The sequence below is a fragment of the Astyanax mexicanus genome, chromosome 12 (genome assembly GCF_023375975.1).
Source record: "Astyanax mexicanus isolate ESR-SI-001 chromosome 12, AstMex3_surface, whole genome shotgun sequence".
In the NCBI taxonomy this organism is placed as follows: Eukaryota; Metazoa; Chordata; class Actinopteri; order Characiformes; family Acestrorhamphidae; genus Astyanax; species Astyanax mexicanus.
This window is the reverse complement of record NC_064419.1, coordinates 9,390,034-9,414,155: the sequence shown is the minus strand read 5'-3', so window position 1 is coordinate 9,414,155 and position 24,122 is coordinate 9,390,034. Positions and strand designations below refer to the sequence as shown.

Sequence of the window (24,122 nt, the reverse complement as noted above, 5' to 3'; positions counted from 1 at the left end):
GCAATGACGATGCTTAAACAATATATCGTACAGCCCTGGTGCATCCCTATATAAAATGATAATAACAGTTAAATGTTCTTAATCGAGTCGTTATTTTTTGTCCTTCATTCTTTTGAATAGCTTTTTTTTGGTAATGATTTAAACACAGCGGCACAAACTATGCTCTGCAGAATTAGCTGGAGTAATAAATGAGACCTGATACGCTCGCACTCGTTAAAATCTCTCTCTTTCTCTTTCTGTTTCTCTCTCTTTTCCATTTCTATCCTCCTCTTACTGTGGTGTGATTGTGTGTGTGTGATTGTGTGTGTGTGATTGTGTGTGTGTGATTGTGTGTGTGTGATTGTGTGTGTGTGATTGTGTGTGTGTGATTGTGTGTGTGTGATTGTGTGTGTGTGATTGTGTGTGTAGGCAGTGCTCTCCTGTGCTGTGTTTTTTCTCTGTGTTTGGTGCACAGCACTGGGCATCTCTCCGCCTCTGTCTCCCTAAACTCCGCCCTAAATTCCAGCTCTATATCTACACTCAGTTGGTCAGGTACAGTACAGCCTGTTCCCTTGCCATGGAGCATGCTTGTGTCTATCTGGAGATGGGGTGGGGCTTGTGTGGGTGTGTGTATTGGGGGTGGGACTTATGGGGAGGCGTGGTTAAAATTGGAAGCCCAAACTTTGCTACGCTCAAACCAGCTCAGTCTTTAAGTGTAATCCTGCACCTGCCTGCTAATACAGTTATAACCTTAGAAAGACATAAGCCTGTGGCTGCAGCCTATCAGAGTAGAGTGGGTCGAGAGGGGTGGGACTTATGCTGTGGACACAACCACTCAGATTTCTGATTGAGCAGCCTATTAAAGTGTATTGATGCACTGTGTGTCAGTTAATGTGTCCTCAGATTGATGGTCAGTAGGTTTGCAGCAAGGGATGCAGCTGAAGATGATACTGGTTTGAGTGGCGGTGGGTTTGTGGGTAATCAGTGCACTGGGTGATTGTCTCTCTGTGGTGGAAAATAATCAGATCTGTATGATTGATTGATGAAGAGAAAAGATGTAACCAGCCTTAACCACTCTTTCCTAAACGCAGTTGATCATTACGGTACAGTTTGTGTATAAAGTTTAGCTTTTTTAGCTTTAGACCAAACACAGCTGTAAAATTCACTAAAATGATCATATGTGTATTATACTCTAATACCATATTTTTCACGCTGTAAGGCACATTTAAAATTCCCAGAAATCGTTAGTGCATTTTATAATCCAGTGAATAAATTCTACCAGCCAGGTTGTAAGGAGCAGTAAAGCCACTCCGCTAAAGTACAGCGTTATAAAGGAGTTTCAGTAAAGTTTCTCAACGCTAGCTCTTTTGTCAATCAGAGGTGAGTATTTCTGACAGTAGTCTGCCTGTTTACCCTGTTAAAACAAGCTACGTGGGACGAACTGCTAGCTGATAGCGCCCTGGCTCACCAGAACAACCACAGCTAGCGCTGCTGCTAACCAGGCTTTTGGAAATCTATGGTTACTGTAAATCAGCTGAAGTGCTTTACTCATCCAAATAAACTGTCTTCAGGAGAGAGATCTGTGCAGATTAACATAAATCGCTAGGCTATAATATAAAAATGTAATAATCAGAATACCAAAAAGCAACTGCATCAATAACCAGACCAAACCAACAGCTACCAAACCGCATTGGTAGCTAAAATGAACTTAATATCTCCTATGATGCTGTTCAAGATTAAACTGAAACTACTTCACGTGAAGCGTTGCTCTTTAGTGCATAAGTGTCATTTTAGGAGTGTAAACTGCTCAGACCAGTGTCTGATGGGGATTAAAGCATAGAATAAACTGCCTAAAATAAAGATTTGGAACACGCAGTTTACACATGCAGTTAGCACAATGCTAGTTGTTGAAATACTATATTAGCCCTACAACTCCTGACTAAAACAAAAAAAAAAAACAGCTGATGGGCTAAATTTAGGTTTAGAATTTATACTACAGTGTACTTTGCATCTTTTTTAGTATGTGTTTAATATCACTGTTTTAAGTCTTAAGTCTTTGTGTGTGGTGAGGTAGGTGTGTTAATCTGGGCATGGTCTCTGGGTGGTCTGCATTAGCTCCAGCCTGATCAGACTGATGGATTAGGGCCGGTTAGCAGCGGCGGGTCGGTTCTGCGGCTGCAGTAAATCTTTGCCTGGCTGCAGATTAAATCAGCCAGGCCGTGATGAGCTAATGAGTATAAACGAGCTCGCGGCGGATCAGAACTGAAGGTCGGATCGCGTAAAGATGGGTTTTGTATTCACAGCGCGAGTGCATTGCTTTCACATAAAGCCATCTGTTTCACTCTAACCTGCTTTTAATTATCTCAGTCCTGCATCAACATGACAGCCGGCTGGGTCAGTATTAAAACAGAGCTGCAGGGATATCAGAGTTGTATCAATATTAACAGATTACAAATTAATTTGTACCTAAAATAAGACAGACGAGTCAGAAAAAGTCAGACAATCTTTGTAGTTGATGATGAGGTTTGCACACGTCAGGAGAAATTTTGGTCCATTTCAAGGCTGTCGCTTGGCAACTCAGAGCTTCAGCTGATTGGTAGGGGATCAAATACTTATTTCTTACTTCAAAATGCAAATAATGTGATTTTTCAGGATTTAATTTGTGATATTCTATCTCTCACTGTTAAAATAATCTACCCCAAAAAATATAAATGGTTCATGTCTTTGTCAATGGGAAAACCTGCAAAATCAGCAAATCTATTAATTATTTCCTTCACTGTATGTACTTTTTAAAACACAGATAAGTCACTAAGGCTATGTTCACACTTTTTGTGTTTGGGCATTTCTAGATTGTATCCAGATTGATATTTGTAAGGGTGCTTTCACACCTGCCTCGTTTGGTCCGGACTTTCTGACTTTTCAGTTTGGTCTGAACCAAGGTAGCAGGTGTGAAAGGGGCCGCGAACCACGGTCCGGAACAAAGGACCAGATTTTGGTCCGACCAAGAGAGGTGGTCTCGGTCCGGATCTACTGAACCATGGTCCGGTTCGCCTGAAGTGAAAGCGCTTTTCTGGATGGTTCGAACTTTCGGACCAATTACAGGAAGCTGAGCAGGCGTTCCTCAGCAACGGCAGCAGAAGAAGAAAAAAAATAGCCAACTACTACTGACTGCAGCCTGCGGGAAGGCGGAGTTGGACGTCCAGCGCGTCCAGTCCCACCCACTTTGTCCACGCCACGCCTTGTCAATCTCACAAGCTTGTAGTGTAACACAGTATTTAAGCCGGACGATGCGGCACATTATAGTTAAAGTCCACTAACTGCCCTGTACTCTGTTTAATTCTGTTCAGAGGCGGAGCTAAGACATGATGCTGACAAAGTGGGCGGGATTGGGCGGCATGACGCTAACAAAGGCAGGCTGCAGGCTGCAGTCAGTACCCTCTCAAAATACCTGGAAAAGCAGGAAAAATTAACCGTGGATACAGTTGCTTCAGGACAAACACATTCGTTCAGTGAATTTGAACTAACCTAGAGTACTGAGACTGAAGTTGCTGCTGCTGCTGGTATTAAAACCACAATAGCAGCAGCACTACTATGGAGACAAAATGAATCTGTTCATTTATTTTATCCTGATCCTGGAAAGACTTCCCGCCGAATAAACCACCTGCTAAATTATCAACACGCCAAAGTCAGACGCATGTCCTTCTAAAACTAATCAGCATCAGGTTAAGGAAAACTCATTGGTACGTAAATGATGATGAAAGGATGTAGGAGTATCACACAAAGGTCTTTGGTGCGCTCCCTAAACTGCAGTGTGAAAACAAAAATAAGCAGACCAAATATATACAATGTAGCAACACATGAACCTTGGTTCGGACTAGCTCACCCTTAAACACAAAGATAAACCACCAGATCAGACTAAAGAATAGTAGTAAATATATATATATATATATATATATATTTTTGATTATTATTATTATTATTATTATTATTATTATTATCATTATTCATAATTGGTACACTAAGTAATTTTGTCCAGTTTAGTTCTTGAGCTCCAGCTCTCCATCCACAAAGACAGTGTGTGCTTTGGGTCTGACCTGCTGAGGGCGCTGTGCTTCAACACCCTGAGGTCATGCTGCTGCATGGGATTGGCCTTGATGATGGTTGTGGTGGTGATGATGGTTGTGGTGGTGATGATGGTGGTGATAGTGATGATGATAATGATGGTTGTGATGACGATGGACTGACATTTGGTGTTTCTGATCTGCACTGAAAAACCATGCCTGATGAGGGATGACCATGGTTGAGTGTGTGTTTGTGTTTCATTTGGAATGATTTGGTGTAATGAGTTGATTTAAAGTGAAAGTTCCACTAGATTCCCCCCTGACTGTAGGTGATCAGTGAATGATGGGCTAACTGCAGGTCCTGTGGACTGGATTATATTGGTTGTCTAGAACCTAGACTAGAAACATACCCATCTCTACACTGATTGGATACATTCATGAGGGAAGCTGCATACATTGGGTTAAAATGAGAACTATCACTTTAAAGTATCACTTTTTTACTTGTGGATGCATTTTTTGTTCTGGTTTGCTGTTTGTGTGTTTGGTTGTGGGTCACATAGTTCACAATCATTTTACTGTAATATTTCTCTCTCTCTTTTTCTCTCTCTTTCTCTCTCTCTCTCTCTCTCTCTCTCAGGTTCCTGACGGAGCGAGAGCAGCGGCTGGTGCGTCGGCGGCTGCAGGCGGAGGAGCTGCTGCAGTGGCGGCAGCGCTTGGATGCGGAGGAGGCGGCAGTGCGGCAGATGGAGAAACAGGCTCTGGCGGCCTGGGAGCAGCACCCCCAGCGCAAACACTCCGCCCAGCTGGCACAAGACTCCATCCAGTCCCCCAGCAGCACCACCTACTTGCAGGAGAGGAGTGCAGGCAGAGGTGAGGGACTAAAGACTGAAGCAGCGTTTGTGCTTTAACCTTTTTTACCAATAAAGCGTCAGTGTTGGTGGAGGTCTCAGCAACTCAACAGCCAATCCAGTACATAAATGTGGGATTTCTGTCCCAGTTATTTCATTTTATTGAGATTTTGTCCACCTGAGGTTCAAACTGATCTGTTTTTACTTTTTGAGTCCGAAACCAATGGAGTTCATGTGCACCAGAAAACTCATAGATCAGAAAAGATCACACATTAAAACTACAATTTCAAGACATTGATTTGGACAGGTTGTGGATGGGTTTAGAGACAGAGTATGCAGTAGTTTCAAGTTGTTCCTTTGCAATTCTGCTTCCTTTCTCTACAACATATTAGTGCGAAGTGAGCTTTTCAAACCTAACTTATTTCAGGATGAATTACAGGGAACATTTACGTTTGCAGCATTCAGCTGACACTTTTATCCAGAGCGACTTACAGTGTTATTTCTATTACTAAGTTTAGGCCAATGTAGTGTTAGGAGTCTGCCCCAAGGACTCTTATTGGTGTAGCGCAGCACCCGGTCACCCACATCGGGAATTGAACCCCAGTGTCCCACATGTTGTTATGCACTGCACCACACCAACCACTAAAGACTGTGGACCAGGAGCTCTGTGGTTGCCAAAATAAAGCGGTTGTGTGTACAAGTTTGTGTTGTTTTAATACATCGATAATTGAAAGTTGCGGACCTATGAAGGGTGCCATGATAGAAAAAAAACGCTGTTTTATACAAGAGCATGTCACACTAAAGAACAAATTGGCTCTAGTTTACATTTTTTATGCTTCATATCAATAAGATCAACGAGATATATGTGTATATATATATATATATATATATATATATATATATATATGTATATATATATATATATAAAAACATATATCTCGTTGATCTTATTGATATGAAGCATAAAAAATGTACACACACACACACACACATATATATATATATATATATATATATATATATATATATATATATATATATATAATGCATAGTTAATTATTTTCACACTTTCACACCCAAACCAGCTTTAAATAGTGTTTCATCCTCTACATTCCAGAAATTGCCGTATATCCTTTGTGGAACTGTATGGAATTCTGTCCTGAGAGTTGGAGCGCCGGCTTTGTGCTTTAAACAATGCGCTCTTTCAGTTTCTGAAGGATTGTGGCTGCTGGGATATTGTGTGTGTGTGTGTGTGTGTGTGTGTGTGTGTGTGTGATGCAGGTCAGCAGGTGAGGTTTCTGCAGGAATCTGAGAACAGGCTGGAGTTCATGATGCTGAACAGTTAAAGTCGTCGGCTGGAGAGAGTTTTAGAAATGTTATTAGCAGCATTTATACAGCAATTTATATGCAATGATTACTCAGTATTATGGAATATGTCAATTATGAAAGGTTGTAGACTCCAAATTTCAGTGTTGACTACTCGTTAATTTGTTTTTTATTATCAATTAACATTTTATTATCCAGCCATTGTAAAGTATAAAGTGTGTGTGGGTCTGGTTGCAGAAGCGGTCAGTGAGGGCGACTCCTCTCCGGGGTCCAGCGCACGCTCTGCTGGGTGGGTTTCAGAGCAGTTGGTCAGCCCTTCTTCAGACAGTCCCACATCCAAACTACCCTCAGCCCATACCAGCGGCAGCCCTCATACCCACACTAACTCCGCCCAGCCGTCCCACAGCCCACAGTCCCACAGCCACGAGGTAAGGAGCACGATGGGGGATGGCCTGGGGCTAAACTCTTTAAGATGGTTTTAATAAATGACAGTGATATGCTGATTATATTTAATTTTATATTATATATACTGTATAAATCTCCTATAAGCCTTTTTGTGACCATAACATTTGTGTCTGTGTGCATGTGATACAGACCCCTGTTACTAATGATGGCTCCAGAAGTAAGCTGGTTGTACACAGCCCCAGGGGCAGCGAGCCCCGCCCCTCAGCACCAACATCAGGTGAGTGTCCTGCACATATATTTTACTGTTAATGTTACAGTTCTTCAGACATAGGAATTGAAATGTGTGTGTGTGTGTAAAACTGGCACAGTGGTTCTGTATGTTGCAGCTGATGCTGATTAGAGTGATTATGGTGCTGCTGGATTAGCTTCATTCTGCTGTGTGAGGTAAACTTTGTGAACCCTCTCTTCTGTACCGCACAGAGGCGGCGTCAGACCAGAGCGATATTGAGGGGCGTGTCCTGGCGCTGAAGGAGGAGCTCCGGCGCCGGAAGACTGAGGTCCAGCGGCTGAAGAAAGTGCAGAAACAGAGAAACAAAGAGCGTCTGAAAGCTCAGGAGGCCAGTCTGCTCAAACAGCTGGAGGTCAGAGCATGATACCCTGCACCACACACACCCGCACCATATTCACCCACCCCAGTGCCACCTGCACCCACCCCAGTGACATCTGCACCCACCCCGGTGCCACCTGCACCCAGACACAAACACTTAAATGGCAGCTGCGTTTAAACAACCCCTGAACCTAAACACTCACATCCAAACATTGCCAAACATCAACCGAAACACTAGCTAATTCCAGACACTAGCTAAACCCAAACACTAGCTGAACCCAAGCACTAGCTGAACCCAAACATCAACCAAACCCAAACACTAGCTGAACCCAAACCTCAACCAAACCCAAACACAAGCTAACCCAAACATCAGCCAAACCAAAAACACTAGCTGAACCCAAACATCAACCAAACCCAAACACAAGCTGAACCCAAACTTCAACCAAACACTAGCTGAACCTAAAATCAACTGAACCCAACACTAGCTGAACCCAAACATCAACCAAACACTAGCTGAACCCAAAATCAGCTGGACCCAACACTAGCTGAACCCAAACATCAACCAAACCCAAACACTAGCTGAACCCAAACACTAGCTGAACCCAAACACTAGCTGAACCCAAACACTAGCTGAACCCAAACATCAACCGAACCCAACACTTGCTCTCACACCACCTGCATTTAACAACTCCCACCCAAACACCAACAGCACCAAACACTCTTGTCCAAACGGCAGCCGTAACCCAAACTAAACCAAAACACTAGCCGAACCCAAACAACAACCAAACCTAAACGCTCACCCCCTCAACAACTGCATCCGACATCGCCCTTCCCAACACCTACAGGACCAAACACGCACGTCCAAATGGCAGCTGCACCTGAATACTCACACCCGAACCTCAACCAAAACCAAATCCAAACAACCAACCGAACCCAAACAACAACAGAACCCAAACACTCACACCCTAACAATGCCTGCACCCAGACACTCGCCCCAACACCCTCCTACCTGCTTTAGGCTTAAAATCTCCTCACTGTGTTCTAACGTTTCAATATCCTGTGCTCTTCTCCTCACAGTCCTATAATAACTTCATTGAGAAGACGAAGGCGGAGCTTAGTAAAGAGGCGGACCACACGCCCACAGCTAAACCGCAGATTAAAACTCCTGCGTCCGGCACGGAAAAGCCCAGTATCAGATCCCCGGCTTTACACAGGTCAGTCCATACACTGCCCATCCACAGCACTTCAGAATACACAGGAAACTGTCCAGAACCACCGTATTCACACTGACCACACTGTGTTTACCCCCCTGTTAGACCTGATGCTGAGAAGAAGCTGAAGACCTTCAGCAGCTCAGAGGAGAAGGTCCTCACTGAGTCCCTGATCCAGAGTGGTGGGTATAATATAATATCATATCCACACTAGAACACACAACATTCCTAGTATTAAAGCTATAATATAATATGATATAATATAATAAATAATAAAATGTGTTTGATTTGTAGGCCTTTCTTATATTTGCTAATTTTTAATCTCTATTTAAATTGAGAATGAACTGAAGGTGATCCTTACTTACAATGCAGGCAACGATTATACAGAAGGTATTAAAAATGTATAACAAGATATAAATGAATTATTTTATGTATGATTATCAAGTAAATCAAGGACCTTAAAATTAATCTTTAAATGAGATAAAGGCCTCAATTTCTCCTAAAATGTCTCAAAATCAATCCCAAAAAAATTAAGTGGAACCAATGGCTTTATTTATAGTCATTAATAATAATTGTTTAAAATCGAGCTGGACAATATATCTATATTTTGTCATTTAAAAAAATTGTATCGTATCGACAATAAGCATATTGATGTCATCAGTACTTAAAGAACACCAATCGAACTGTACAATTTATTACAGTGTAAAAATATATATTTTTTCCATATTGTCCAGCCCTAGATTAAAATAATATATTGTAGCAAGGAATAACAAGCTAACTGTAAAGTCTTTAAATGTAATATTGGTGTTCTGATTTTTACCATTTTTATTATAATAGTGGTCTTAATTTTGTCTATAATATTAGAGTAATATTAAAAAGTCCTAAATTGTCTTAAATTTAATTTCCCTGTATCTTCATAATAACCTTCATAATATAACTTTAAACTGGCGCTTTGTGTGTTGTTTATTAAAATGATGATAACGATGCTTTGCGGTTTTTATTGTCTATGACCGCAGGAGGCCACAGCGAGCCAATAGAAAACCATGAGGTCACTTCTTCAGATGAAGACCCGCCCACTGTGACCCCAACCCCGGTGTTTGGAAGCCCTGAGCGTGTGGGTTCGAGTCTGGAGTCTCCAGAACCTCAACCTACCAAGACCCAGAGCTCCACCAAACCACAGCCCGACGTCTCTGCTGATGAGAGTGTGGTTTCCAGCCAGAGGTCAGATGTCATAGAAGAACTGGACTACCTGAAGTCCGAAGGTTCTGGTGACGACCACGACTCGACACACTCGGACCAGCACTCACAGCCACTGCTCAAATTAGATATTCAGCTGCCGTCACACATCAGGGCTGAGGAGGTCAATCCCGAGGAAAAGACTGATCTGACTGAAACAAGCCAACGTGAAGCCAAAGAGGAACAGTCTGGAGAACCTGTGACAACCAAGGAGCCTGAAGCTCTGCTGGAGAAAAGCTCTTCACCTGCAGATGGATCTTACACTCCTGACTTTTCACCCAGGAAAGATTTGGATGAGCCGAAAGAGACACAATCACTAGTTCAAACCTCAGTTGACAGGTACAATGATGATTTTGAGTCGTCATTTGACTCCTTACAAGAAGATCGTAAAGGATCTGAGCCAACCTCACCTTCAGCCCAGCAACCTAAAGAGCAATCCTACAAATCCTCGTTTGTTAGCAGTGAGGAGGAGATTGATGAAGAGCTCAGTGTCAAATCTGGGATTACCAGCGACAGCTTTCATCCTGAGAGACCGCTGGATCTCCACATCCTGGCAAAGCCTTCCAAAGAAACCCTCGGCGATGATCTTTTTGATGTCGCCAACTCTCCAAAATCCCCAACCGCACTCACCTCCAGATCAGCAGCCTCTTCACCACCACCCAGAGACGAGATGCCCAGCTACATCGTTGGCGACCGGGTTCTGGTGAGCAATGTCCAGCCGGGCACGCTCAGATTCAAGGGCTTGACCAGTTTCGCCAATGGGTTCTGGGCTGGAGTGGAGCTAGATAAGTCTGAAGGAAGCAATGATGGAACCTACGATGGGGTGGCGTACTTCCAGTGTAAAAAAGGACATGGAATATTCGCCCCTCCGGACAAGGTCACGCCTCTACCTGAGAAGTTTGAGAGTTTCGTGGACACATCTGAGGATGAGGACTCTTCATTAGATGATCAGTCACATAAAACATCAGAGAAGCTCAGCTCTGAAGATTCTTTGCAGCGAGACCCACTGCAGGATGACAAATCAGGTCCTCAAGATGTTTATTCCGGATCTAAAGAATCCTCCAGTAAACCGTCTGACCTAGAGCCTGGACAAGACAACTTGAAGCTTGACCTGGAGGATGACGTTAATTTCGATATTCTGAAGAATCTTTCGGTACCAAATGGAAGAAGCAGAGACGTCATCCTGGAGTTTGAAGACGTGTCGCAAGGCAATGGTACCCTACCCATCAGCGTTCAGGAGAAAGAAACATCTCAGCTTCCAGAAGAGACGCAAACGGCGGACATCTTGGATTTGCTGGACCAGGAACTCCAGGAATCCTCAGAGCTCTTAGTAGAGAAGGTGACGAGTGTGGACCAGGTAGACCAAGTGGACAAAGTGGACGGAGAGGTCAGCGAAGGCCAGGCCCTCAGCACCCTCGCTGATAAACTGCTGGACAGCTTCATGTCAGACACTCTGAAGCAGTTCCAGGAGATAAAGAAGATGAAGGAGAAGAAGATAGCTGCCGCCAATCAGCAGAAAGATGGTGTCCTCAGTGAGGATGAAGAACTCATGGATAGCTTCTCCCAGTTCAAGTCCAGCAGTAAAATAAACGACTTCCACACCTTCTTCGACCAAGACCAGGAGGAGGTGTCCTCTCCAGAGCTGTGCAACAGATCGGTGGGTACCTCCAACATTTTGGATCAGTTTCTTATTTTCTGTGAGATGACACTCTAAAGTTGAGTCTGTCTGATTTATTAATGACCAGCGATTTTATTGTGTATCAACAAAATTAACCTCATGGCACAAACATTAGAGTGTTGAAGTTATTTTAATAAGATCAGATAGGATAATCCTTTATTAATGCCACAATAGGGAAATTATATATTATATATATATATATATATATACTGAGACCAAAAGAAAGATCCTGTTATATAAACCCATACGTATATTTTACTAATGTGTGTGAAAATGAAGATAAAATACAAAAAAAAAGTTAAAATAATTAACTAATTAATAATAATTCTGGCTCTTTTTCTGCTGTTTGTTTCATATGTAAAAAAAAAAAAAAACATGACTATCACTAATATCAGTCAGTAATCCCCTGTTTAAAAAATATTAAGAGCCCACCATTAAAATTTAGTTTTTTTAATTGAAATCAGTACACTTCTGTTTTGATTTTTACAGACAGTGAAATGTTTAGCTGGTGAAATGAGTCATTTCTGTTGACCAGCCTCAGTTTTAAATTAGAGAGCGTCTGGTTCTAAACACAAACTCAGCTGATTACCCAACCTGTCTAAAGTCTGTTCAAATCAATAATCTTTTCAACATAATTAAAAGGATTTTATAAAGATTGTGAATGATTTACTCCATAAACTGATACAGGAGTTGACAGACACCCACAGGAATTGATCTGGCCTGGCTCTGTGTGTTTTTGGTCTGAGGTCAGGAGCAAAGTTCAGCCACCAGGGGGGGGGTCTGTTTAATTAGCGTCTATAAACACTGACCAATAAATACAGTTGCATCTCCAAAAAATTATTATTTTAATATAAGACCAATTGGTACTTTTGGCAGTGTGCCAAGTCCTGCTGGAAAATGAAATCTGCATCTCCATAAAAGTTGTCAGTAGCAGAGGGAAGCATGAAGTGCTGTAAGATTTTGCGGGAAAACAAAACTGCACTGACTTTAGACTTGATAATAAAACACAGTGGATCAACACCAGCAGATGACATGTCTCTCCAAACCATCACTGATTGGTGGAAACTTTACACTAGACCTCAAGCAGTTTGGACTGTGTGTCTCTCCACTCTTCCTACAGAGTCTGATCTCTTGATTTACAAATGAAATGTAAAATTGACTGATGATCAGTGATGGTTTGGAGAAGCATGTCATCTGCTGGTGTTGATCCACTGTGTTCTAATAAGTCTGAAGTTTCCACTATGATAAGTTCAGTTGAGCTTTATTAGAGACAGTAACACTTTCTGGTCTCCCCCCCTCTTTAGGAGAGTCCAGTGTTGGGTCCCAGTGGTCAGGAGGAGCTGGTGAAGCGACTGGCGGAGCTGGAGCTGAGCCGGGAGCTGCTGGACTCTCTGGGGGAGGATCAGGACTGGTTCGACGAGGACTTCGGTCTGAGTTCTCGGAAGCAGCAGGAGAAGCTGAAGCAGCGGCAGGAGGAGGGGCCGCTCTCCGGCTCGCCCCCGGCCAAAGTCCCGTCCCGACCCCAGCCTCCGCATCCCAAACTGCCCGAGGAACCGGCCATGCTGGTCCCGCACAACGCCCCGGAGGTGGAGAAACTGGTGAGATCCGCCCTGCTGGAGATCTGGACGCACTGCGGCCTCGACCGGGGTCAGCAGAGCCTGGCTGGAGTCCAGAAGCCTCGGCCCTCAGACGGCTTCCTGAGAAACGGCGAGAGGAACGACGAGCAGGAGGCGGAGTTTATCCGCAGCTATAAACAGGCGAGTCCCTCAGCATGAGTTTTAGTGAAATTCTAAAGTTTTTAAAGAGCTGGCCAAAAGTCATATTTCCAGATTACCTTGATAAAAGAGAAGCCAGTGATATGATACATGTTCAGCATCTGTGTCCTTCTGTAGTTTTGCACTGCAGCTACGAGGCTAATGCTAACACCTGGACTAAAAATGTTTAGCTGTTAAGCTGTTTGAAGTGTTTTTTTAAATTTTAACTGAGCAACACTCAGTGGTCCATTTTATTAGGGCTGCAAGGAATTTTTATTTTAAAAAATCTAAAAAAAAAAAAAAATAAATAAATAAAAAAAAATTAGTCACAACCTTACTGTAAAGTCTATTAACTTAGTATTCATTAATAATGGTGCTAAACTTTTTGGCAGTTTGTTATTGCAGTTATGATCCTATTTTTGTCTCTGAGTGGTTTTAACCCTCTACAGTGTGGTGCTGCCACTTTTTGCATTATTACACTGTCCTTTTAATTGTTTAATTACTTTGTCATATTTGTGTCTATTTTGTGTTTATTTGCTTAAACAGTGGCTTTTAATTTGTTAACTCAGCACCAATATGCAGTAAGAACACACGGCAATTATGCTGAAGCAGCGCTTTTCAAAAGCTTTGATCTGATATCAACAGATTTATCAAAAGAGATCCACACTCCCTCTAAAAATATATTTTTTCTCAACAAATACTACTGTATTTTTCTGATTATAAGGCACACTTAAAATCCTTTAATTTTTCCCAAAAATCAACAGTGCACCTTATAATCCAGTGTTCCTTATTTATAAATTCTAACAGTCAGGTATTAAGGAGCAGTAAAGCCCCTTCGCTGAAGTTCAGCATTATACAGGAGTTTTTTAGTCAAGTTTCTCCAGTGCTAGCTCTTAACCATTCAGAGGTCTGTAGTCTGTATGTTTACCATGTTAAAACAAGCTACCGTATTTTTCGGACTATAAGGCGCACCGTATTATAAGGCGCACGATGAGTGAACGGTCTATTTTTAGTGTTAGTCCATACACAAGGCGCACTGGATTATAAGGCGCACTAAATGAAACTTTATTTATATCAGTAACAATAACTCTGAGCAATAAATCCTTCACAATATCTGTGAAAAATAACAACATCTCTGAGCAATAAATCAACAAGCACAGCAAGTACGTATTACTCCGCGACGCTCCTGACAACGGTAGCCGCAACGCTCCGACAGACCATAATATTATGTTGAAGCACAGCAAGTACGTATTACTCCGCGACGCTCCTGACAACGGTAGCCAACGCTCCGACAGACCATAATATTATGTTGAAGCACAGCAAGTACGTATTACTCCGCGACGCTCCTGACAACGGTAGCCGCAACGCTCCGACAGACCATAATATTATGTTGAAGCACAGCAAGTACGTATTACTCCGCGACGCTCCTGACAACGGTAGCCAACGCTCCGACAGACCATAATATTATGTTGAAGCACAGCAAGTACCGCATTACTCCGCGAGGCTTCTGACTATAATAGCGTGTTGTGCCGAATTCGGTGAATAAAACGGTTTTAAAACAGAGATAAAGATTGGATAAGTTTCATTTCTGGATGAAGTGATTTCCAGCGCTGTTTGGATATAACTGTGGATTACAGGAGACTGGATTGATGGATTCTCTTTAGTCTGGACGCGTTTTGAAGGTAGGACCTGTGGCTGAGCGCGGGTGTGTGTTCGGGGGGTGGCGGCAGTGACCGGAGGTTACCCCAGGACAAAAGGAGAGACTTTTATTACTGGAAACATGCGCTCTGACGCAGCTCTAATTCATGAAACATACATCCTACAGTAAAAGCACAGTTCTGGAATCCGGAGAGCCAGACGGTTCGAATGGTGTATGACATGACCGCATTCGATTAAATATGGACGAACGATAAACGCAAATATGAGAGTTATGAATTATTAAAATCATAACCAAGGCATATTTCGCCCTAAATGTTTATTTTCTGAAAGGATATTCCGCTAAATAGGCTAAATAGCTCAAAAGCAGAGATTCTAAGCTTTAAAATGGTATAACGTTATTGGATGTCTATATTGAACCTGTAACTGTTCATAACTATTCAGAAACACAGCCAGTTATGAAATATTAAATATTTCTGGCCCGCCGGTGGGCCAGCGCGTGTTAAGAGGTTAACTTTACTTAGAAGTGGGCGCTAAAAAGAAACAGTTTGTGCTATTACCCCAGAACGGGTGGAAAGGAAAGTTTACCGGCACCTTGTTCTGGCCACGGAGCTACAGTGGAAACTAGCTACCCTGAACCACAGCCGAGAGGCAGTACGGCAGTCAAAGGTAACCGTGCGCTAGCCCAAGAGGGGGATCTTTTTCTGGCGTGGGTGAGGAATTCTGCACAACAGAGCGCCGTGTACCACATAAAATCGAGGTCAGTAAACACAAGCAAAATCCATACACAAGGCGCACTGCATTATAAGGCGCAATGACGATTTTTGGGAAAAAATAAGTATTTTAAGTGCGCCTTATAGCCCGAAAAATACGGTATATTGGACGAAATGCTAGCTGATGGCACCCTGGTTACCGGAACACTCAGTCTACCACGCTGCTAGCTAGTACTGCTAACCAGAGCTGGCTAAGCACTTGCTAACAGCAGTCATTCTTGGACAAAATACTAGAATTCTAAGCTTACTGTAAATAAACAGAGGCACTTTACTTGTTTAACTTAAAAAGGTTTACAGTCTTGCTTTTTTTTAGCCCCAACCCCTGTGAGACTGTAATACTAAAGAGGGTTAAAAAAGTCCACAAATGATTTGGATTTGTAACAGATTTCAGTACAAAATATTGAATTGGCGCAAATCAAAATTGAAAAATGTCAGATTGAATGTGTGTTTTGCTGTTTTGTAAAAGATCAGATTTGGGCCACTTGTACCTGCTGTGTGAACGTAGCCTAAATGACCCATCGTTTGATACCAGTCTTTACCTCTAAACTAACAGTTCACATTAATCTTTCTGCTAATTCTTCTTTATTGTCTTTTATGTTGCAGGCGGTGTTTGACCTGTCGTGGGAAGTGGTCCAGGACATATTTATAGAAGATCCTAATGCTGACCAGCCTCAGTGGGTCAAACCACGGCGTGTTAACTCCTCTTACATCCACAGGATTAACAGCCCCAATGACTTAGCTAAAGTTCAGGTACCGGTCTCTGTTTAAACACACATATTACTGTTCTGGCTTGAAACAGATTCATTACCATTATTCAAGTATTAAATGTCATAGTAACTGTGGAGCTTTGTGTATGCAGTCACTTGTGTGGTGTACTTGAGGAATTGAACCCTGCTCTCCTTTGTGTGAGGTTGTGGGGTTATTTCCTGTATTGTTTTATTGTTTATTTTTGAGTTTTAATGAAATAAATATGTGTTCCAGGCGTTCGTCACCAGCGAGGTTCTAAAGCTCTACGGCCTGAAGAAGGAGCAGAACCACAAAACAGACTGGCAGAAGATGCTGAAATTTGGCCGGAAAAAGCGAGACCGCGTCGATCACATCTTGGTGAGATGTTCTATAAGCTAGGGTCTGATATCATGGGGAATGGGAATGTATTGATAGTCCAGTCAGCATCTTTATACTGACAGCTTTAGATTTACTAGTTATGGGAACACTCAGGATGAAAGATCTTGCTAAGGGACCCAGAAGTAGCAGCTAAGAGCATTTTCACACTAACACCATTTGGTTTGGTTAAAACTGACTCTTAAGGCGGTTCGATTGAGCAGGTGTGAAAACAGTAATCGCACTCAGGTGTGGAACGAAACAACCACCTGCAACGAAACAACCAACCACTAGCAGGTCTCGGTCCTGTCCCATACAAATTTTGGAGCGGTTCGCTTGTTGTAAGAACTTGATCTGGTCTTGATCCAGACCTAGCTATCAAATATACTCCTTTTATTTGAGCTAAACTCTTGAAAAAGCACAGTTTAATCTGATATATTAGCCAGATAGCGCTAATTAACACAGCTATAAACAAACACTGTCTCTGCTCCATGCTGTTTACACACTGAGTTTGGTATGTGCAGCGCTCACTAGGCACATTTTTAGCGCTCTTTGTTAAAGCAGCTTCACACTGCACAGATATACGTGCTGGAACTCAGAATCTTTTCGTTATATTTACTTTCTTGCTCCCGCACCAGACAGCTCTGACCAATCAGAGGAGACAATATGCGCACATGGTTTATTGGTGCATATTTTGGTGTGTTTAAGTTTGTGTCTGTGTGAAACCAAACCAAACAAAGGGAGAAAACGCTCCAAGTAAACAAACTCATCAACTGATCCGGATCATAAAAACCAACTACAGGTGTGAAAACTGAGGTAGAGAACCCACAACCCTGGGATTAGTGACCTGGTGCTCCAATCTCTGCCCCCTAAAAGTGCATTTAGCTGTCCAGTGATGTCCAGTGGTGGGTCTTCATGAACCTCAAAGAAAGCACCCCCTTGTAGGCAGATCACAATGATTAGGTCATCAGATTTGCTGACTTAAATATAATTAATTCATTGACTTTTAAAATGGTGTAATTGTATAGGTGCAAGGCATTATATGGTGTAATATTGTAATTCTAAAGTAACAAACCTACATATTTTATATGTACTTTCAAATCCTTGCACACCCTCAATGCTTAATGGCCACGCCCCCTGCTGTCTCAGGTTCAGGAGCTGCATGAGGAGGAGGCTCTGTGGGTGAACTATGACGAAGACGAGCTGTTCGTGAAGATGCAGCTGGCAGACGGGATCTTTGACGCTCTTCTGAAGGACACGACAGAAATCCTCATCCAGATCCAGGAGAAGAGGTCCAAACGGTCCCAGTCCTGACACTGGCCTAAACCGGCCTGAACCGGCCTTCTGCTGAGCGCACGGCTCAACGCTGCTGTAACACCACGTCCACCCCGTCTCACACTCCACACGGATTCAAGGGGGTTTAGAACATGATCTCAACACACTCACACACACACTCTTCATCACTGTGCTGTCAGTTCTTTAGCCTGATCTCCTTCCTGGTCCAGCCTTCTGTTTTCCTGTGGGAGGAGCAGCCGCACTGTTTAGCCTCGGTCGCCTCGGTCACGTCCCGAGCCCTGTGGTCCTGTCTGGCTGCTCCAAGCTCCACTGCTGCTAATTCTCTCTCCATGGGCTCCTCTGGGCCCGGTCGATTGGACCTTCTCTCTTTTTCTCTCTCTCTCGCCTTTGATTTTTTATTTATTTGTAATTTTTTACGCAAAAAAAGATCTGCAAAATAAATCTATGAAAATGTATAACTGATTTTAGAAGGTGCAAAAATTGAATTCTAAACTCGTGTAAGCACATGAACTGAATGTGGGAAGTGACGGCACGAAATATGATGTGTTGATTAAAGATTAATGCTAAAAAAAACAAACAAAAAAAACAATGTATGTATATATGGAAAAGTATCAAAAACACTGTTCTCCTACTAAATGAATACTCCAGGATATTCTAGCACGCTGCAGTCTACTGAGCTCTCTCTGATCTGCCTGTGCCAGCGAGTAAAATATCACAGAGAATCAATTTAGTAAATTTCTCTTGAATTTTAAGTGCAAATTTTTACAGTACCAGTCAAAAAAAAACTTTAATGATTTTTTTTCCTTTATTTAAATTGTTTTCCTTCTTAAAATTGAAGACATCAAAAGAAATGTAAAATTCTGTAGAAAACAAGATTGTTTTTTTGTTTTTTTTTTACTGTAGATTATTCATATTAGCAGCTTTAGATTGACTTCCTCTCAGTCGTCAAGCTTCATGAGCTAGAACCTGCAATGGTTCTCCAACCATTTGTTTTTTTTGCTGCTTTTCATTCATTCTGCACTCCTTCTCACCCAGAACCAGCTCCATCTCCACTTTTTACTGTTTATTACATAATTCCATATGCCTTCTTACATAGGTGGCTTTAGTATTAATCTACAATGTAAAATAGAATTAAAACAAAGAAATACATTAATTAACATTGAATGAGAAAGCGGTGTGTCCACACTTTTGACTGGTACTGTTTATAGTTCCCGCTGCAGGACGTGCTGGAGTATTTCTTTACTGGTGTAAACTGGTGCAGAATTACAGGTTTGTATCGTCAAATGGAGACGATATTGGACGCCAATACATCAGCATTTTTTTATTTTTTTTTAATCGATGACTAGCTGTTCTGTTAATCCGGTTCTTGTCCCGGTTCCTCGCCTCACCATCTGCCTTTCTCTCTGTTTTAAGTGCCTCTTTGGTTCTTTGGTCCCCACAGTGTGAGGGGCGTCGCCCAGCCTTTTCGCCACCTTTTTTTCTCCACCCATTAAGCCGTTAAACTTCCACCTCTGCCTTATGCTGTACATCCCCATGGCCTGGAGCGGTCAGCGATTGCGGTCAGTCACACGGATTCTCCGGTGCTTCTTGCTGAAAGCAGCTGCAGTCCAAGGGCTGGTTTATTTAGACTCAAACTAAACCTGAATCCAGCAGTAAGTCTGTCATTCTGAGACTAGTCTTGGTTCTCATACGCGAATCCATTCACATCCAGGTCCAGCCTCATCATCCAGGAACGCTGTGTTGTTTTACTGCACCATAATCCCACCCTAAATCCAATGGAGTTCTGCCCAGAGTTTCTCCTTGATGAAGGTCCTGTGTTTTCTTCAGCCTTTTTATTAGGTAAAGATTTCTAGGATACACATAGATTTGGGATCTGACGAACCAAATAAAAAAAAAAGTCCACATTTAACACCAATGCTGACAGATCCCTGTAAGCTCCTCCCACTGAAAAGTCGTTGTGCACTCTCTGTAACGCTATGTTCTCTTGGTTGTGTGTTTTTCTGGTGAAAGTAGAAACTACTGAATATTTTACAAACTTCCCTGTGTGCTACATGGGTTACTGGAGGCTTCTACTAGAGGCCTCCACTCGCCACAGTGGAGACGACACCTCATATAGATAGATGCAGGTAGTTTTCTCTGCTGCCCCCTAGAGTTTCTGAGGACACCACAACCAACGCGGGAAATAAGAGGCAGCCATACAATTTCTCTAGTCTATCATTTAACGACAAAAAGTTACAAAAATGTGTATTTTAGCATAAATGTTTGTCAGAACTAGCATCTAGCAGCCAGTTGACTTAATAACTATAATTAATAAATGTTCTTCAGGTTGGCAGGGTTTTGGTCCTGGTCATTTGGTTCAGAGTTCTGAGAATCGTGTGGAAGTTATCGCCCATGGTAATGAACGGTAAAGGACAGTAATGGTTGGTAATGAACGGTACAGTGCTGGTTAGTTTGGAAACTATGTGAATGTTCCTCTAAACGTCTGTTTAACGATCTTCCTGTATCTTGGTTATGAACTTGTGGATTAGTTTTAGCGAGTCGAGTTCAGCTATGCAGTACCGGGTCCTGTCCGATCGCGGCCCGCCTCTTATTGAATGTTCTTCTCGTCGGTCGGCCCAGTCGGATTTATTGGACTCATTTCTCTACCTCCTTTAGAGAATAGGCTCTAATTACTGATTTAATAACTGTGCACATAGATGCTGGATTTAGTCGGACAGTGACGGGGACTGATTTAGATTTTAAAAATAATAATTAATAAAAAAAAATTATAAAAATTAAGATCAAAGTGGCACAAATTGTTGGATGATCAGTTTGTACTTTTTAACTCGTAGCGTAGCCGTGTTTTTTCCATCTCAGAAGTGTATGAATATTTATAATGATCTACTGTGAGTGACGCGGCTGCACTTCAGGACTTTCTAACGCGTCCGGGGCTGTTTTGTTCCTTTTTTTTTTTTTTTTTTTTTTTTTTTCTCTCTCTTGTGAGTGGGTAAATAAAGGCCTGTCCACTGCAGTTTCGGCCCGTTCCGGTCCTGTCTGTTTCCTGCTGGTCCGGTCTCTGCCGGTCCTGTTGAAGGAGGACGTGGACGGCCACTGTAGAAGAAAAGCCCACTTCCAGCACATGTACATATTATAAATATTTGTTAACTAAATTTGATCTTAAAATTGTAAATAAAGCTCATCATTTCTCAATCAAACCCCGCCCCCTGTCTTCTACTCTCTAGTGTGTTCTTGGGGAAGAATGACTGTGGGTTGTTTAATTCTGATGAAACTGATGCTAATGCAAATTCAGAGTGTGTAGTGTGTAAAGGGCACACAATCAGTGTGTAAATATTTGATAACAGGGCTCTGGAGCGCTGAAGGCTGGTCACATGATCAGCTGTGGACGTGCTCCTCACACACTTGGATGTGCTCCTTACACAGCAAGCTCCTCCCTCCCTGAAGCCTCCACGTACTGTTCCTGTAGCAATACAGTATTATTTAACATGGTTATAAACCCAGTACAGTGGCAAAAATTTTTTTTTCCTAAAAACTGTATTAGATCAGATCACTATTCCACTGTTCCACTATTTTACCACCAGCATCATTCCATATAAATGTCTATACAAACTCGTATATCAATAAAGACTGGGGTAGGGTCACTGATCTGTTTGGACCGTAAATAAAATGCTGTATTTGTGTTTAGTCATGTGACCAATGCCTGCTTCCATTCACCACCACTGTAAAGAAAGGCAAAAACAAGAATACTATGTTTACCGTCTTTGTTTTGAAGACCAATGGAATGTTATAAGCCATCTGTGCACTGAACAAACACACACACACACACACACACAGCAAGTCAGCGATATGGTGAGCACGCATTTCCAGAGTGGTGGGTAACCATCACTGCAGGGCCCGGGGAGCAGTGAGGGTTAAGGTTTCTGAAGCTGGGCATTGAACCCGTCAACAACCTTGTGATCAATAACCATGTGTTGATCAACCACTGTAAAACAGTGTGGCTAATTTGCAATATGTTTATTAGTGCAATAATAATCTTATTGCAGTGTAACAGTAAATAATGCAATTTATTATGCATGCTTTTTATCACTGCAAAAAAAAAGCTACTAGGGCTTTCTTCCACTGTTTTGGACCTTTCTCAGCCCTGTCTTATACAGTTTCAGCCCTTAGCTACAGGTGCATCTCAAAAAATTAAGTAATTATGTTTCTCAGAAAATGTAAATACTATATAAGGCCAGTTGGTACTTTTAGCAATGTGGGCACTGTGCCAAGTGCTGCTGGAAAATGAAATCCACATCTTCATAAAAGTTGTCAGCAGAGGGAAGCAGAAAAACACTGCACTCACTTTGGACTTGAAATAACACAGTGGAGCAACACCAGCAGATGACATGGCTCTCCAAACCATCAGTAAATTTTGCATTTCATTTGTAAATCAAAGGACCAGAGTCTGGAGGACAAGTGGAGAGACAAACCAATTGCTATCTAATTCCTAGTTAATTTTTAGGTTGGTTGTGCAGTTGTTAGTGCAGTAGTTAATGAATTAGTACACTGAGGTAACTATTATTATTATTAATGGCGTCATTGGTGCATAATTATTCATTAGTTCAGTTATACAAGGATTAATAAAGGGTGGCATTATCGAATTTATATGAAACTATGCTGTTATAAATTATGACACATGATTGATTGCTTGATTGATCAGGCTGTGTGTGTTTCCATGCTGTGCTCTGCTCGTGCGCGTGAGTGTGAGTGTGCGCGCGGTGGGAGGGAGCAGCACAAACTTTCTCTCGGTGAGAGAGAGAGCGAGAGAGTTTGAGCGCGTGAGCGAGTGTAAGTTTTGAGTGTGTGTATGTGCGCGCGCGTGTGGTAAAGAGAAAGAGTGGTAGAGAGACGGTGTGTGTATCAGTGTGTAAGTCGGAGCTGGATGGTGATGATGACGCGGCGCCGCTCTGCCACGTCTCTCCCCGGTCTCGGGTTGTGGTCAGGCCGGCTGCTGTGCGCGCTGCTGGCCGCGGTGTGGAGCTCCGGGGCCCGGGCCGGGCTGTACTCACCCGGGGACCGGGTGCGGGTGGTGGACGCCGACAGCGTCCCGCAGCTCTTCAACACGTCCTCCGCCTTCCTGCTGGAGCTCTACGCCACCTGGTGCGGCCACTGCGCCGCCTTCGCCCCCGTCTTCAGGAGCCTGGCCAGAGACATCTCCGGTAGGAGCTCCGGCACACCGCGGGCTGGGACGGGTTTTGGTGGTGTGGTGTGGTGGAGGTTGGGTTTTGGTTTATAAAGTAAATCTGAGTAAAAGTAAGTCAACAAAACCACGGAGTCTCTGGTGGGTTCCTCACTTCAATATCTAGAACCGCCCACTTTAACAGGAAAGGACCAATTAATTCACAAACCGACCAATCAGAAGCCTCCCTCAAATTAAGCTAATGTTAAAAGTTCTTCATTATGGAGGGCTACTGGGTAAAGTGATAGACGGTCACGGGATTATTTACTCCGTAATTTCGTGTGATAAACAGTAATTGTCATTATTATCAGTTTTCTCAAAATGTTTAATTATTTCTGATATGATAATGCTATGCATAGCTCCGCCTCTAAACTGTGATTGGCTGAGAGGCATTCCATGACGGAGGCTACATATTAGCATGGTAATCTGGTCATTGTTGGAGTTATCCAGGCAAAAACATGCCTTATTCTGGTTATCCAGTTGTGTTTAATTTTGGACATGCGGCAGAGAACATTGAATGCACATTTTTTGGTTAAATCACATTTTTTAGGGTTGATTAAGGGAAAAACAACCTTAAAAAACTTTATCTAACATTACCAACAGGCATTCGGTTAAAAGGGTTCAAACTGTGCCTTTAAACTCATAAAAAAAAACCTTTCCCAATATTGGTCAAGGTCTAAACTGGTCAACCCAGTTTAAGCTGAGCAGGCAGTATTTTAACAGGGTAGCTAGTTGCTCTATTGTTTATTATTATAGTCATTATTATGCTATTATATCTAATGACTTGGTCTCTCCTTTTGTTGTTGTTAGCATTTACACAAGTCATGCTAGCTGATATTGGTTAGTATGAAATGACTCCATACTTCCTCTGTAGTGCACATTGGGTGCAGAAGTTATGACATGGCTGAATGACTGAGCTACAAGTTCTAAATGTAGAGAACACAGCCAAACTCAGAAAGACCTGTCTCAGACAAAT

General features: G+C 42.5%; 2 protein-coding genes across 4 annotated transcripts in view; both read left to right on the top strand.

Moving 5' to 3' along the window:
* cep350 (centrosomal protein 350) overlaps positions 1-21,125 on the top strand; it is a 69,523-nt gene extending 48,398 nt beyond the window's left edge. For 2 of the 3 annotated variants that reach the window (XM_022670827.2, XM_022670826.2), the window contains exons 31-42: positions 409-531; positions 4,678-4,910; positions 6,452-6,642; positions 6,809-6,896; positions 7,100-7,260; positions 8,304-8,440; positions 8,543-8,619; positions 9,454-11,330; positions 12,656-13,108; positions 16,138-16,284; positions 16,516-16,638; positions 17,785-21,125. In XM_022670827.2, coding sequence (XP_022526548.2) covers positions 409-531; positions 4,678-4,910; positions 6,452-6,642; positions 6,809-6,896; positions 7,100-7,260; positions 8,304-8,440; positions 8,543-8,619; positions 9,454-11,330; positions 12,656-13,108; positions 16,138-16,284; positions 16,516-16,638; positions 17,785-17,949 — 3,775 coding nt within the window. In that variant the 3' untranslated portion in view covers positions 17,950-21,125. The remainder of the gene's footprint in view (positions 1-408; positions 532-4,677; positions 4,911-6,451; positions 6,643-6,808; positions 6,897-7,099; positions 7,261-8,303; positions 8,441-8,542; positions 8,620-9,453; positions 11,331-12,655; positions 13,109-16,137; positions 16,285-16,515; positions 16,639-17,784) is intronic. The other variant, XM_022670828.2, reaches the window with a different exon arrangement.
* Positions 21,126-22,691: 1,566 nt separating this feature from the next.
* The window catches only part of qsox1 (quiescin Q6 sulfhydryl oxidase 1), a 38,756-nt gene continuing 37,325 nt past the window's right edge, over positions 22,692-24,122 (top strand). The window contains exon 1 of the mRNA XM_022670831.2: positions 22,692-23,126. Coding sequence (XP_022526552.2) covers positions 22,850-23,126 — 277 coding nt within the window. The 5' untranslated portion in view covers positions 22,692-22,849. The remainder of the gene's footprint in view (positions 23,127-24,122) is intronic.